At 51.2% G+C, this 16,160-nt stretch overlaps 2 protein-coding genes across 2 annotated transcripts; one reads left to right on the top strand and one right to left on the bottom strand.

Annotated features, from left to right (window-relative positions):
* The first annotated feature begins 3,444 nt into the window (after window positions 1–3,444).
* Window positions 3,445–7,628, top strand: LOC127396338 (histone acetyltransferase KAT7-like). The gene is made up of 5 exons (XM_051643964.1): window positions 3,445–3,474; window positions 5,860–6,051; window positions 6,232–6,321; window positions 7,223–7,363; window positions 7,614–7,628. Exons 1-5 carry the CDS (start codon window positions 3,445–3,447, stop codon window positions 7,626–7,628), a joined length of 468 nt encoding a protein of 155 aa, XP_051499924.1.
* Window positions 7,629–14,780: 7,152 nt separating this feature from the next.
* Window positions 14,781–15,737, bottom strand: LOC127396336 (olfactory receptor 14J1-like). The gene has a single exon (XM_051643963.1). The coding sequence runs from the start codon at window positions 15,735–15,737 to the stop codon at window positions 14,781–14,783; it is 957 nt and encodes a 318-aa protein (XP_051499923.1).
* Window positions 15,738–16,160: the final 423 nt, after the last annotated feature.

The following is a 16,160-nucleotide window of genomic DNA, read 5'->3' as shown; positions in this document are numbered from 1 at the left end:
TCCCCAGTGCCCTCCCTGTATCCACCCAGTCCTCCTAGAGCCTCCCAGTATCCTCCCAGAGCCCACCAGTCACCCCCTGTGACCCTGGTGCTCCCAGTTCCCCCCACCACCCTCCTGTACACCCCCGACACCCACTGCCCCTCCCAGTTGTCTCCACTGCCCTCCCAGTATCCTCCCAGTGCTCTCCCAGATAACAGCCCCAAATCCCCTCCCTGGCACATCAAACACCCTTTACATTCACCTGAGCTTTCACCTGACCTGTCATTGTTTTCATTCTCTACTGTCCATTGGAAAACAAGGGGTGCAAAGCCCAGCTCAAAGTGACTCTGGAGCAGCCCGTGTCAGGGCAGGGTCAGGCTTCCCCTGGCCCTTCTGGATTGGAGGGTCGAGCTGGTTCCCTGGATGCTCCTGGGGAGAACTTGGCTTGTCCAAGATGCTCCTGGGCAACCAAAGGATCTCATCTCTTTCCCAAGGTCACTTCCCTGCAGCCGCTGCCAAGGGAACAGCTCCAGCAGGGAGCACAGGCTGGCAGCAAAGCCCAGGGCTTGGAGCAGGACTCCAGAATGTGGGCAGAACCTGCTCCATCAACGCTGCCCTGCAGGGCCTGACCTGCACCCCCCTCTGCCCAACTACCTGCTCTGGGGAGCACAGCCCAGGTCCTGCATCCAGAGCTTCTTCCACCTCACCTTGGGACATCCTCCCTCATCTCCCACCCCAGTCGCTGCAGGTGCTTTGACAGGTTTTCTCACCCCTTGCAGGACAGAACGACTCCCTTCTTCTCTCTCAGGCACAGGAGATATTCCAGGCTGGACAGGCAGGACGGCGCCCTCATCTTCCTGCGGTGCCCTCTCGACGCCACGCACAGCTGCTCTGCCTGAGAGAAGAGGCTGAGCACAAGCAAATCACCTTCTCCCTCTTCCCCAGCCCTTGGGGCTCTCGAGGGGCTCCCACCAGGCAAAACCTGGGACCTGGCTTTTCAGAGAAAGCAAAGCTCCTGGAGGAGAGAACTCCCTGCCTCCCCATTGCTTCCCAGCTGGGACATGTCTGCTCCCCCAGCCATGGCCCATCAGCCATGGGAGGGCTCCTTGCAGGCCAGCGACGAGCGGGGGGACCGGATGGACCCCCCGTCTGTGGAGCTTCCTGGTGCCCACCCACCTCCCAGCTCTCCAGGCACAGGCCTGTTCACAGCATGTCCAGCTGCTGAGGGCAGGACCAGCCCAGGGGCAGGGGGACCCAGGTCTCCTTCCCCAGGCCCTGGTGCCATCTCCCACCTGCTGCTGCTGTGCAGGCCTCCAGCAGAGCCCTCCTGGCTGCAGCAGAGCTCCTGGAGCAGCCGCAGCTCAGGGACCTTCTGCAGAGCAGAGAGAGAGGGAGGGTTGGAACCCAGCCCGTGCAGACCCTCCAGTGCAGCCCAGGCCTGCCCTCCAGGCTCTCCCACTGCCTCCCAGCCCAGACCCGTGCCCCCCAAACCCTCCTGCCCGCACCAAGGACACCCCCCAGGCCTCTCCCGCTCCCGGACAGGAGCTCGAAGGGCAGGGGGGTCAGTCAGGAGGCGCCAGGAGCTGACGGAGCTTCTTCTCCAGGAAAGGCGGAGAGACCTGGGGCGTCTCAGCCCGGAGAGGAGCTGGTGGTGACTCCTGCCGCTCCCGCCTCCTCCTGCCGCCTGCCCAGGGCAGCCCCGGGCAGCCAATCACAGGCAGCGGCGCCTCAGGGAGGGCGGGAGCCGGACCCCTGGCGGCCAATCACAGCCCGCAGCTCCTCAGGGCACAGACTGACAGCCCTCCCGCCCAATGGCGGCGAAGCCCTGAGCAGCTCTAAAGCGGGTTCTTGCTTGGGCTGGGAATCAGTCCTGCAGACACAGCCCGGCAGGGAAGGGCAACACGCGTTTGTGCACTTAAACATACACGTGTGTTTCTTGGCTGAGAGGGGGGCGGGATTATACAGAGTGATTCCCTGAATTCATGATGATATTTAAATCATTTCCCCGCAGTCATTAACATCAAGCTACACCCCTCCCCATGTGCACTGCCTCTCGGGGCCGTGGGCAGGGGTCTCTGGGAGGAAGGCTCGTGGTCTGTGCTGAGCTGGGTCCTGTTGTTCCTCATGCTGACAGGCTGGCTGATGTACCAGTGACTCCTGCTGCTTGGGCTCTGCGGGAGACACAGCCCAGTTCAACACAGCACTTGTGACCAGCAGGAACAGGTTCTACTCTTCAGCACCATCTGGGTTTGGCCAGTTTAGCCCTGAAGTCTCTAACTCGGCTGGATTCCTGCTTGCTGGGAGGAGGAGGAGCTGCTTGCTGGGAGGAGGAGGAGCTGCTCCTGTGGAGCCCTTTTCCAGGTGCGGGTTTCCCGCCCCAAGGGCAGGAGGTCGCTGTGTGCAGGAAGGGGAGCAGCTCCTGGCCGCGCCGGGCGCCTTCCCTGCTGCTGGGGAACCTGAGGGCCGTGCAGGTGGGTCCAGCTGGTCCCAGCAGGTGAGGGGTGGGCGTCTCCACAGCCACCCCCAGGCCTCTGTGATGCAGGGCCTGTTGCCCGGACACCGCTGTGATGGGTCTGCATGGGGACCAGGGGGTATGTAAGGAAGCCAAGCCGTGGGGTGCCCACTGCCAGGAGAGCATCTCCCTCAGGAGGCAGCAGCTCCCCTGGACACCCGTGGCACGTCTCCAGCAGAGGACAGCCAAGATGTCCATGGAGAAGGAGCAGGCCCGTTCTCAGCTCAGCAAAGAGCTGCCAGGCCTGCAGCAGAGGCGGCAGAAGAGGAGCAGGGCAGGAGGAGAGGGGAGCCCGGGCACAGGAGCCGTCCCAGCGGGGACACGGGGGCTGCGGGCACAGAGGTCCCGCTCCCACGGCCTCTCTCCTCGGCTCCTCTTGCAGCCGGGCAGGCTGGCCCTGCAGGAGGGGATGGCCCATCAGCCATCCCTGCCACTGCTCCTCAGCAAGGCAGCAGCCCCTGGGCAGGCACCTGCAGCTGGGCGCCCCAGAGCTGCCCCCACCTGCCCCAGGCTGCCCCCTCTGCCCCCTGCACCCCCTGCCAGGGGCACGTCCAGCAGCGACCGACAGCCCGTCCCGTCTGCTGGGGGCATCTGGGCTGAGCGGGGCAGACGCCCCAGGGCCCAGAGCTGGAGACCTGTCCTGTCCAGCCCTGCAGCCTCTGCCCCAGCCGGGCAGGACACAGCCTGGGCCCCAGCCCAGGAGGCCATTGGCAGGGTTGTCAGCGGGCGCTGGGGACCCGTCCAGCAGCCGGTGGCACCGCGGGACCGGGCGGGCAGCTCGGCCAGGGCAGCCGAGGGTGGATGGGCCCCTGGGGCTCGGCCCCTGCCCGCTGCCCCCCCGTGCTCCTCGGGCCACAAGAGCTGCCCACAGGGCCCCCGTGCCAGCTGCCCTGGGCAGGGAGGCAGGGCCAGGAGGCCGGGGAGCAGGGGCAGAGCACCAGTTGACATGCACCATGGGCCAGCCCAGCATCCCAGAGCAGCGGGTGGGTCCTGGAGCTGCTGGGGAACATCTGCCTGTCCAGCTGGTGCAGCTGGAGGTGCAGCAGAGGAGCCGTGGGGCCTGCAGAGAGCAGAGCCTGGAGCAGCCCAGCAGAGCCACCCTGCTCCAGCAGCAGGACATCCTGGAGGAGAGGCAGCTTCAGCAGCAGGGTGAGCAGTGGCATTTCTCCCTGGTGCAGTCTGTGCAGCTCCATGTCAGATCCAAGCAGGTGGGTGCCAAGGAGGACACGGGTGGGGTTCATTATTTTAGTAAACTTTTATGAGGCTATATTTCTATTGAATTTACTAACAAATATTTTATGATGTATCAATCCCTCCTTTTCTTTAAACTTTGTAAATTCCTTTACAAAGATTCTAGATCATTCTATTTCATTACTTTAGGCAAGGCCCAAATTCTTAAAGTCAGTTTCTTTAGCCTATACCATAAAAGGCAATTAATGACTGTCAGTATAATCACAAACACCAATGGTATCAAAAGTGGGTGAATTAAAACATCCCAGTTTCTTTCTGCAGAGAATGATTATGCTGAGAAGATATCCCACCTATGATGGGCAAGATAAGCTTGCATGACTTACGTTCAAGCTTTCACAGTGCCAAAACATTGCCACCTGTTCCTCTGTAGTCCATTAGGACTGCTTGGTACTTCAGGAACCTTGATGGTGAGAGCAAATACCCCCCCTTTTTGTTCCAGAACAGAGGTTACTGCATGGGAAGTATGCACAACCATCTTTTGTCCCAAAGTGAACTTCCAGGCTCCTTGAATATTCAGAACAACTGCAGCCACTGCCCGAAGGCATCCTGGCCATCCTTTACTAGTTGTATCCAGTTGTTTGGAGATGTATGCTACTGCTCGCTTATAGGGACCCAGCTTCTGGGCTAGAATTCCCAAAGCCACCCCTTGCTTTTCATATGAGAACAGCCAGAAGGGCTTGGTTATGTCTGGCACACCCAAAGCTGGTCCCCTCATTAGCTCTTGTTTCAATTCTTTGAATGCCCTCCTGTCTTGAATGAGACAACTAAGCAGGAGTTTGGCTTTCCCAGCCATCCTATAACATTCTCAGCTAAAAAAAGCTGCAAGATCCAACAGCTTGGTAGCATCGTGGCAGCAAAATCTCCTGTTATTTTATTGCTCCAGGAGCACAGACAAACCTATGGCAACACTAGGGAACCTCTCCTTGAAAACCTGACCAGTGAGTATGACTTGGAGCTTTTCCGGAGAGCACGAGCACGGGCATCTGAGGACGTGGTGAGACTTCTGACTCCTATTATACCTGATGGCAAAGGTCTTTGTTAGGAATGTGAAGGCTTCCTGGGTGTTGTTGTTCAGGTAGAATCAGAGTTTGCAAGAAGGGCAGCTCCAGCCCAGCCAAGTCAGCAAAGCTGCTGTAGGGGTAACATTGGAGTGCTGAAAGCACACAGCTGGAGTGAAGCTATTGCAGTGAGAATGGAGGAATAATTAGTAACAGTCCCATTTAGCAGGTGTTTATTTTCAGTGAAAGAAAAGACAGCCTCACCTGCTGAAAGGATGGCTAAGGAGTGTTGGCAACAGAACCCATCCTGACAGTAGCCAGTGACTGTGGAGTGGAGGCTGAGGCTTCTGTAGGTGCTTTGCAAAGCCACCTTCCCCTCCAGAGATGAACCAAAAGGCACTTTGATGCTTACCAGTAACAATTGCATCTGGGATATCTGAGGCAGAGCATTAGGCTGTATCCTCTTCCTGCAAATTAGGAAATAAGCTTGAAGTGGCAAGGAGCTTCCATTGCTTCCGTGACAAGAAGAGGATGACCCTAGTGTTGGCATGCTGCCAAGCACTGATTTTTGTGACATTTCCTGATGTCAGTAACTACTGCTTGTAGACAGGGCTCAGACTGAGGCTGATCAAGGAGAGGTCTGTGGGAGGGGTTGTTAGACATGGTCACATTGAAAGATGACTTTTTACATCATTGTAGTAAGAGGACAAGGGAGGATGGATTAAAACTGGAGGAGGGAAGATTTAGGTGATACATGAGGAGGAAACTGTTTACTCTGAGGGTGGTGAGACCCTGGCCCAGGTTGCCCAGGGAAGCTGTGGCTGCCCCATCCCTGGCAGTGTTGAAGGGCAGGTAGGATGGGGCTTGGAGCAGCCTGGGCTGGTGGGAGGTGTCCCTGCCCATGCAGGGGGGTTGGATCTAGATGATCTTGAAGGTCCCTTCCAACCCAAACCAGTCTGGGATTCTGTGAATTTAGCAGACTTGAAGTAAATTCTTTTCCTTGAGGGAAACAAATACGACATTCCCACCGACCTCCCTTGTTTTTATTTTTGTTTGTTTGTTTGTTTTTTGTTTGTGTTTTTTTTTTTTTAAATAGTCCTCCATTTTTCCCATTCCCAGGAACAGCTGCGGCTCCAGGGCCAGATCACAGAAGGCAGCAACATGATTAAAACCATCGCGTTTGGCCGCTACGAGCTGGACACCTGGTACCACTCCCCCTACCCAGAGGAGTATGCTCGCCTGGGCCGTCTCTACATGTGTGAATTCTGCCTCAAGTACAGGAAGAGCCAGACAATACTTCGCAGGCACATGGTGAGGGCTGGGGCAGAGCTGATCCCCCTGCCTTACACCTGCTATCAGCATCTCCACTGAAAGCATTCCTGGTGTTATCTCCCCTTTAGGAGACCCGTGTGTTTCCTGGTATATCCAGGAGCTGGTAAATTTTTTCCACCCTGAAAACGCCGTCCCCCTGTCGTTGTTTTCCTGTCATAGGCAAAATGTGTTTGGAAACACCCACCGGGTGATGAAATCTACCGGAAAGGCTCCATCTCAGTGTTTGAAGTGGATGGGCAGAAGAACAAGGTAAGGAACTGCCATCCTCAGGCCAGTCTGGAGTGGCTTTCAGATATGCTGGGCACTCCTTTCCTGCAGAGAAGCAGGACACAAGTGGCCCTTTCTCCCTCTAGTTGTAGAAAGACTAGAGTCTGATCTGTCCACACTTGCAGTTTTGTCTGTGTTTTCCTTGTGGTTATTCCTCAGCCACGTTGTGCTCCAGCAGTTCCACCTCTTGGCTCATACAGTGCTTGGACATGTGTGTCAAGATCCTGTACTGCAGGGTAGGGGGAAGATTTCTGTGCTCAGCCTCAGTGGGTTGTGCTGCCCACCTCCCATTCCCTGTGGAAACTAGGACAGCTGGGGGTTAGTGTGTGAACCAGCCTCCTGTTGGTGAGGGTGACCTCCTTAGCCCTGAGTTGAAGGGCAGAACATGGATCTGCAGCTGCACATTCAGAGCTGGGCAGCAGCACCCTGTGTGTCCTGCCTCTGGTTGTGTCTGCTCTTGGGAGGCTTCAGAGGAAGGAACAAAGAAACAAATGCAAATGCTAAATTTTGCACTGCAGGAAGCTGGGAGGAGGCTTTTCAAGTGACCAGAGATAACCTTGAAGCAGAGGATTAACACAGTACAGTGCAAGCAAGCAGAGATCCAACCTTCTGCTTCCTTCACCAAGTGGTATCAGATACCACAGATGTGGTATCTGGGGAGTTAAGAGATTGATGTCACAGACGTCAGTTCCCACCCTTAAGGAAGCTGGGCTTATCAAGTTTCATCACAAATGGAATTGTTTCCTGGCCTAGCTGCTTTGTGTGAAAGACTGTACCTCATTTCTCAGATCATTCAGAATTTTCTTGTCATTTGCCATGGTTTTGTCCACTCTTGGGGTGTCCCACTGTAATAAACAGATGTATTCTACTGTCCTGCTTCTAGATCTACTGTCAAAACCTGTGTCTGCTGGCAAAACTTTTCTTGGACCATAAAACACTGTATTATGATGTTGAACCCTTCCTCTTCTATGTCATGACAGAAGCTGACAACACTGGCTGTCACCTGATAGGTTATTTCTCCAAGGTTAGTTGAACATCCATACACACCCAGGCACAACTCCATGGCCAGCTATCCTAGGCTTAAAGTTGTGCACCAAACACCCAATGTAATGGCTAATCAAGCAAGACACTAAGCCAGGTTGGTAGCTGAAGGATGATTGTGTGACTTGTTGTTAGGCAGGTTTTTCTGCTGTTGCTCCTTTCACCTTGTATTGTATCAGTTGCACAGGCTTGTTCAGTCTGCTGGGGTGATGATATCCCCATTGTTTGTACAGATCAAGACCTGTTAATCTCTCCTCTCTCTCTCTCCTTGTTTTTACCAGAAGAATTCTTTTCTCAGCTACAATGTTTCTTGTATCCTGACAATGCCCCAGTACATGAGGCAAGGTTATGGCAAGATGCTCATTGACTTCAGTAAGTATGGAGAGAGAAATCCTGGAGGCATGATAAATCTAATATATCTACGGTTGTGGCTGAGCAGGCTTCATTCTAGCTGCTTTCTCTGTGTGCTAAAGAGGGTAGCAGTCAGGAGAGAGTAGTTTAGGAAGGATAAATGTTGAGGTTTTTTTTTCCTTTGCAGGCTATTTGCTTTCTAAAGTAGAAGAAAAAGTTGGCTCTCCAGAACGTCCTCTGTCTGATTTAGGGCTCATCAGCTACAGGAGCTACTGGAAGGAAGTTCTTCTTCGTTACCTGCATAATTTCCAAGGACAAGAGATTTCTATCAAAGGTATGCTTCCCAGGGAAAAGGTTTGCAGTGAGTGGGTTCAGGAACATCCCCCTGCATCTCATTCATTCATCTTCCTTAAAGATGGGGCAGGTCATGCTTCACTCATGGAGATGTTTGTGTAGCAGCAGAGCTGGAGGAATATTCCTATAATTGGGTATGGCTGCTTTCCGGTCCTGCCACCACTAAAGATAAGTCAGCTTGAAGAGTTTAAAACTATATAATGGCTTATTCTTTAAAAAAAATACATTTAAAATATTCAGAAAGGACTTTATCCCTCTGTAGATTAGAATAATTTAATTTTCTAATTAAAATTTGAATTTTAAATAGGAAAATGGCTCCACTGAGAGGCTTTCTGATGCTGTGGGAAAACGTTGAGACTATTTGAACTTCTTTAATAGTATTTATATGATGATGGCACCAAGGAGTGTGCAGCATCTCCCAGACATGTCAGGGTAGTTCTGAAGGGTGAAAGGCTGCAAGTCAGACAGCCAGAGCAGGTACCTCCTCAGCATGTGCAGGGCATTTTGTGTGCATCCCTTGCAAAGGAGTTGCCTGAAAGTTGGAGGTGACAACTAACAATTACAGGCTATTGCAGGGGAATCTGTGTCTGTTCTAACATAAAGTGCTGCTGGTTTGCAGAAATCAGCCAGGAGACTGCAGTGCATCCTGTTGACATTGTTAGCACCTTGCAGGCACTTCAGATGCTCAAGTACTGGAAGGGAAAACACCTGGTCCTGAAAAGACAGGTAAGATTTGTGGTGGCTATTTCTGCATATTTTTTTTGTTTCCTTGTATTTAGCTGTTTAATTCAGATGAACTCATTGACATCAGTGTTTCCTTTGTGTTGTGCTGGACTTTCCAGTCTTTTGGTTCTAGCCGAGGGGGAACACTGTAGTTTTCAAATGCAGTAACTGATCAAATATGATGTGAACATCCAAGGTGAGTCTTCAGTAGTGTAGAACATGGTGCACTGACTTTCCTTTTCTCACGTGTGGAATAACTTTGCTCGGTGTAAGTGGCTTTTTAGGGGACAATGGATCAATATTCCCATTGTGCTCCTCCTCATGCCTGCCCTTTATTGGGCAAATGGTTGACATAGAAGTGAACTGAATCAATGGAATCTTGAATGAGTCCTGTTTGTACCCTGTTTAGACATGAGAGAAGTGGTTTACAAGTCCCCAAGTATGGCACCTCTCTTTTGTTCTTCCCTCCCTGAGACTTCACTTGGTTGCTAAAAGCAGCTGATCAGTGGGATTGGAAGGGCCTGGAGAAAGCTCTGCAGAGGAAAAGTTATTTTTGTCATGTTGAGCAGTTAGGAGGCTGGTCACCTTCAGGCTTGTGGACTTGGCTGTGTGCTGTTGTACCTTGGATAACTCTCCAGTGTGGATCATGTTTTTTAACCTGCCCTTTCATGCTCTTTCCCTTAGGATCTGATTGATGAATGGAGAGCCAAAGAGGCTAAAAGATCCAACAGCAATAAGATAATGGATCCCAGCTGTTTGAAATGGACCCCTCCTAAGGGAACTTAACTGTCTCTCACTCCTGAAGCCAGTGAACCCCAGCAGTAGGAAGTACCCTAGGGATCTCTGTCGTATCTGTTGTTGTTGTGATTGGCTGGTACAGGACCCTCCCAAAATTTCAGTTCCCCTTGGTTCTGTCTTGGCCCAGATCTTTTGTGCTCACCACAGGTGCTGGTTCTGAGGAACTTGATGTTTCAGCCTCAGTGAGGTTGCAAGGATTGGATCTGTGTAGGACCCAAACGAAGCTCCTAGCAGCACTGGCCCAAGGAGTTCTGATGTCTGGTACTGTACCTGTCCAGTCACTGGTCTTACCCTCATGTTCTGATTCTGACGAGGTTGTGTTGTGTCCTATAATCTGGTTGTTTCTTCCTTCAGGTTCCTTGCAAGAATTTAGAACAGCATAACTAGCTCCTGTATTCACCGAAAATTAACCCTGTCCTTCCCAGCTTCATGGTTCTGCTAGGGAATTTAATTCAACCTCCAGCCAATCTGAGCCCTTATCTTGATCTATTGTCCAGATAGGATCTAATTGAGACCTAGAGGCTTCTGCCAGGATCGGGGACAATTCATTTTCCAATGCTCTTCTTGCTTACAATATACACACTGATATAACCCAACCAGGCTCGATTTCAGCAGTAACTCAGACAATGATCTCACTCTGGCCTGGTCTCTGCTTTTTTGCTTTCTGTTATCCAGGGCAGGCCGACATGTAAACAATACGTAAACTCTACTGAGCTTGTACCCAAAGCACGCTCACGCGTGCTGAACCAAATGTACCAAAGCTCACTCTGCTGAGCTTGTACCCAAAGCACGCTCACGCGTGCTGAACCAAAAGCACACTCTACTGTGCTCTCGCCACCCTGCGGGGTTCTTACGACCCGCGACGTACGAGGCAGCCTTCCAACTGACCGGTCCCAAAAACAAACAAACAAACAAACAATAGACTGCCTTATTCTTACCAGAGATCCTTGTCTGCTCCTGCCTGGATCCGCCGAATCAGAGTCCCTCCAGAGAACTCTCTGGGGCCAGCCTAGGGGGTCGCCGATTCGGAGGTTCCCGCAGCCAATCAGAGCAAAGAGTCCCATCTGGGACACCAACTGAAATAAAAATTTGGAGCTTCCAAACCCCCTGCTTTCTAACGCTCCTCACCGCAGTGGGAGGCTGGTGCGGCTGGGTAAGGATTCCGAGATCAAGACCCAAGAACAACAACCAAGCTGTTATTGAGCAGGCATTCTTTATTGCAGCGCTGGGCAGCACTGGGGATTCTCCACCATGAGTGCTCCAAGGAGCCAGTGAAACACCCTGACTAATATACACCAAAAACATGCATCTTCAGTTCCATGTCAGTGAGTCCCCAGAATTCTTTTACATAGTCATTTTATTTCCTGGAATTGGCCATCTTTGTAATTATGCCTGCTCGAGGGTCTCCTGTGGGGGTCTTTGTTGATTCTAGTCCTTTGTCGGCTTTGTCCTGTCTCTGTCCTGGTCCTGTCTCCAGTCTCCCGCTGGTCGATTGCCCAGGTGGGTCAGAATCCACATCAGTGTGTCTGTAGGCTGCCAGGGTCTTAGAAGACTTGATGTTATCACAGCCTCCAGGATGCTTGGCATAGTTGACTGATAGTTTCACAAAGCACCTTGTTTTAAAAGCAACCCTTAGTATAGCAAATTCATTACTTTAGTAAACTTTTATGAGGCTGTATTTCTATTGAGTTTACTAACAAATATTCTATGATGTATCAACATCATAATGGATGACGTAATAAAGGGTGATGTCACAGTGGTGATGTCATAGCGGATGCCGCCATAGTTGGTGATGGCATAATGGGTGACATCATAGTTGATGATGTCACAATTGATGACATCATAATGGATGATGTCATGGTGGGTGACGTCATAGTTGGTGACGTCATAATGGATGACCTTATAATGGGTGATGTCCTCATGAGTGATGTCATAATGGGTGACATCATAGTTGATGATGTCATAATGGATGACAGCATAATGGGTGACATCATACTTGGTGATGCCGTAATGGATTATGTCATAATGGGTGACGTCATAGTTGGTGATGTCATAATGGATGTCATCATAATGGGTGATGTCGTAATGGATGACGTCATAATGGGCGAAGTCAGAGTGGCTGACATCAGAATGGATGACATCATAATGGGTGACGTCATAGTTGGTGACGTCATAATGGATGACCTTATAATGGGTGATGTCCTCATGAGTGATGTCATAATGGGTGACATCATAATGGGTGTCGTTATAATGGGTGACTTCATAATGGATGACGTCACAATGGGTGATTTCATAATGGGTGAGGTCATAGTTGGTGAGTCATAATTGGTGACATCATGGTGATGACATAATGGATGATGTCATAATGGATGACATCATAAGAGATGATGTCATAATGAGTGACGTCATACTTGGTGATATCATACTGGGTGACTTCATGATGGGTGATATCATAATGGATGTTGTCATAATGGATTATGTCATAACAGATGACGTCATAATGGATGACGTCATATTGCATGACATCACAATGGGTGATGTAATAATGGGTGCGGTCATACTTGTTGACGCCATAAGAGGTGCCGTCAGAGTTGGTGATTTCATAATGGGTGATGTCATAATGGGTGAGGTTATAATGTTTGACGTCATAATGGATGACATCATAATGTATGATGTCATAATGAGTGATGTCATACTTGGTGATGTCATAATGAATGTCGTAGTAAGGGATGACATCATAATGGATTATGTCATGACGGGTGATGTCATAATGGGTGACATCATAATTGATGATGTCATAATGGATGACGTCATAATGGGTGATTTCATAATGTGTGACGTCATAATGAATGATGTCATAATGGGTGATGTCATAATGGATGATGTCATAATAGATGGTGCCATAATGGGTGACGTCATACTTGTTGACATCATAATGGGTGACATTATAATTGGTGATGTCATAATGGATGATATCACAATGGATGTCATCATAATGGATGATGTCATAATGGATGATGTCATAATGGGTGACATCACAGATGGTGATGTCATAATGGGTGATGTCATAATGGTTGACGTCAGAGTTGGTGATGTCATAATAGGTGACATAATAGTTGGTGAGAGCTGTGGACGTTGTGTCTCTGGACTTTGGAAAGGCCTTTGACACCATGTCCCACAGCCTCTCCTCGAGAAGCTGGTGGCTCAGGGCACAGACAGCTGCACTCTCTGCTGGGTACAAACCTGGCTGGCTGGCCCAGCCAGAGAGTTGTGGTGAATGGGGCTGGATCCAGCTGGCGGCCAGTCCTGTTCAGTGTCTTGATGAATGACCTGGATGAGGGGATGGAGGGCTTCCTAAGGAAGTGTGCAGATGACACAGAGCTGGGAGGAAGGGTTGATTTGCTGGAGGGTAGGAAGGCTCTGCAGAGAGACCTGGACAGACTGGCTGGATGGGCTGAGGCCAATGGGATGAGGTTCAACAAGGCCAAGTGCTGGGTCCTGCACTTTGGTCATAACAACCCCATGCAAAGCCACAGGCTTGGGGAAGAGTGGTTGGGAAGCTCCATGGTGGAGAAGGACCTGGGGGTCCTTGACAGCCGACTGAACATGAGCCAGCAGTGTGCCCAGGTGGCCAAGAAGGCCAAGGGCATCCTGGCTTGTATCAGGGATGGTGTGGCCAGCAGGAGCAGAGAGGTGATGGTGCTCCTGAACTCAGCCCTGGTGAGGCCACAGCTTGAGCACTGGATGCAGTTCTGGGCCCCTCACTGCAAGAAGGATGTCGAGCTGCTGGAGTGTGTCCAGAGGAGCTACCAAGTTGTGAAAGGAGGTTGTAGGGAGCTGGGATTGGCCTCTTCTCTCAAGGGAATAATGACAGGACAAGAGGAAATGGCCTGAAGCTGCACCAGGGGAGGGTTAACATGGATATTAGAATGAATTTCTTTACCAAAAGAGTGATTGGGCAGTGGAACAGGCTGCCCAGGGAGGTGGTGGAGTCACCATCCCTGGAAGAGTTTAAAAGAAATGTAGATGTAGTGCTTAGCAACATGATTAAAACTCTGGACAGGTAAATTAGGTTATGGCAGGGGGATTTAGGTTACGGTTGGACTTGATGATCTGCAAGGTCCCTTCCAACCAGGATGATTCTATGATTCTAAGGATATTAAGCTTCCTGTGAGCCCCCTTTGCTGCCCTAAGGATCTTGAACTCCACAATTTCATGGTCGCTACAACCAAAGCTGCCCTTGAGCTTGGCATCCCTCACCAGCCCTTCCTTGTTGGTGAGAACAAGGTCCAGCACAGCACCTCCCTGCCTTGTTACCTCAATTCTTCAGAAAACTCTGGGATTCAGTCAGAAGAAACCTCAGAGAGTTTTACATGGAGAAGCAGTCAGTCCTTTGCCAGGGCAGAATCATCCCCAGAATGAGGGCTGGCTGAGAGCTGAGCAACTCAGCAGTGACCCTGAGAAGAAGGGCCTGGGCATTCAAGGAGTGTCCCAGGAGCCAGTGGTGTGTGCTCAGAGTGATAAGGCCAGTTGCAAATAGGGCAGCAGAGTGACTGCATCATTGGGAAGGGAAGAGCCATGGGTGTCACCTCCCTGGATTGTGTGAGGCCCTTGACGTGGTCCCTCAAAACATCCTTCTCTCTAACCTGGAGAGAGAATGGTTTGATGTGTGGACTGCTCAGGGGATGAGGAATGGGTGAGATGGTCAGATCCAGAGGGCAGTGGTGAATGGCTCAGTGTCCAGATGGAGATGGTGACAAGTGTCCCTCAGGGGTCCGTCCTGGGACCAGTCCTGGTTAATATCTGTATCAAGGACCTAGAGAGCTGAGTGGTGCAAGTGACATGGCTGGGGGACAGGATGCCATGCAGAGCAGCTAATTTGGGTTCCTGGACAGCCAAGGACTCAGAGCAAGTGTTAGAAACTTTAATAATGGATCAAAGGAAACAAAGCAGGTCTGTGTCTCAGTTGTAGCGACACAAGTGCAAACATCTTTGCAGGAACAAAACCATGGATGACAATAACAACAGTAGTAATGATAAATAAAATAAAAAAATTAGAAATAAATTAATTATTAAAAAAATAATTAAAGAAAACCCAACAGCACAGAATACCAGAAGAACAAAAACCAAAAACAAATAAACAAACAAATACACTGCAATTACATAAAGTGGAGTTATTTGTGGAAAGAGGCTTTAAATCTCACACTCTTGAACAATGAAGAAATCACTTTCCTGAGGGCGTCCTTGAGCTCCTGGTTCCTCATACTGTAGATGAGGGGGTTCAGTGCTGGAGGCACCACTGAGTACAGAACTGCCAGCACCAGGTCCAGGGATGTGGAGGAGATGGAGGGGGGCTTCAGGTAGGCAAACATGCCAGTGCTGATGAACAGGGACACCACGGCCAGGTGAGGGAGGCAGGTGGAAAAGGCTTTGTGCCTTCCCTGCTGAGAGGGGATCCTCAGCACAGCCCTGAAGATCTGCACATAGGACACCACCATGAAGACAAAACAGCCAAAAGCTAAAAAGAGACTAAAGACAAGAAGCTCAACTTCCCTGAGGTAGGAGCGTGAGCAGGAGAGCTTGAGGATCTGGGGGATTTCACAGAAGAACTGTCCCAGGGCATTGCCCTGGCAGAGGGGCAGTGAAAATGTACTGGCTGTGTGCAGCAGAGCATTGAGAAACCCAGAGGCCCAGGCAGCTGCAGCCATGTGGACACAAGCTCTGCTGCCCAGGAGGGTCCCGTAGTGCAGGGGTCTGCAGATGGCCACGTAGCGGTCATAGCACATGATGGTGAGAAGGGACCACTCTGCTGTGAGGAAGAAGACAAAGAACAAGAGCTGTGCAGCACATGCAGAGTAGGAGATGGCCCTGGTGTCCCAGAGGGAATTGGCCATGGCTTTGGGGAGGGTGGTGGAGATGCAGCCCAGGTCGAAGAGGGAGAGGTTGAGCAGGAAGAAGTACATGGGGGTGTGGAGGTGGTGGTCCCAGGCGATGGTGGTGATGATGAGGCCGTTGCCCAGGAGGGCAGCCAGGTAGATGCCCAGGAAGAGCCAGAAGTGCAGGAGCTGCAGCTCCCGCCTGTCTGCGAATGCCAGGAGGAGGAACTGGCTGATGGAGCTGCTGTTGGACATCCCAGCCCTTTCCTCATGGGGTGCTGCCAGAGGAGGAAAGCACACTCACAAGTCAGGACAGCCCTGAGCAAATCTCTTCCCATTCCCTCCCTTCACACCCCAGCCCCTGACAACAGACATTGTCTCCTTTTTTACCAAACCTTCTCAGATCTCCCTGGCTGGAGCTCTGCTCATGTGGGTCAAGTGTGCTGTGAGGAGCTGAGCTCCCAAGGAGCTCTCCCTGCTCCACAGCAGGGGGGAGCTGGGAAAAGTATGTCAGCTTCACAAATACCCTCTTTTCCTCATCTGTGATCCACTTGTGCATATTCCTGTAGGAGAACCTCCACGAAACTCCTACAGCTGTGGTGCCACCAGCAGAGCTGGCTGGTCCCAAGCCCTCCAGCCCAGCATGTCCAGAGAAGCTCAGCTGGGCTGGGCCCAGCG

The sequence above is a fragment of the Apus apus genome, unplaced genomic scaffold, assembly GCF_020740795.1.
Source record: "Apus apus isolate bApuApu2 unplaced genomic scaffold, bApuApu2.pri.cur manual_scaffold_80_ctg1, whole genome shotgun sequence".
Classification (NCBI taxonomy): Eukaryota; Metazoa; Chordata; class Aves; order Apodiformes; family Apodidae; genus Apus; species Apus apus.
This window is presented reverse-complemented; position numbering and strand designations above follow the sequence as displayed.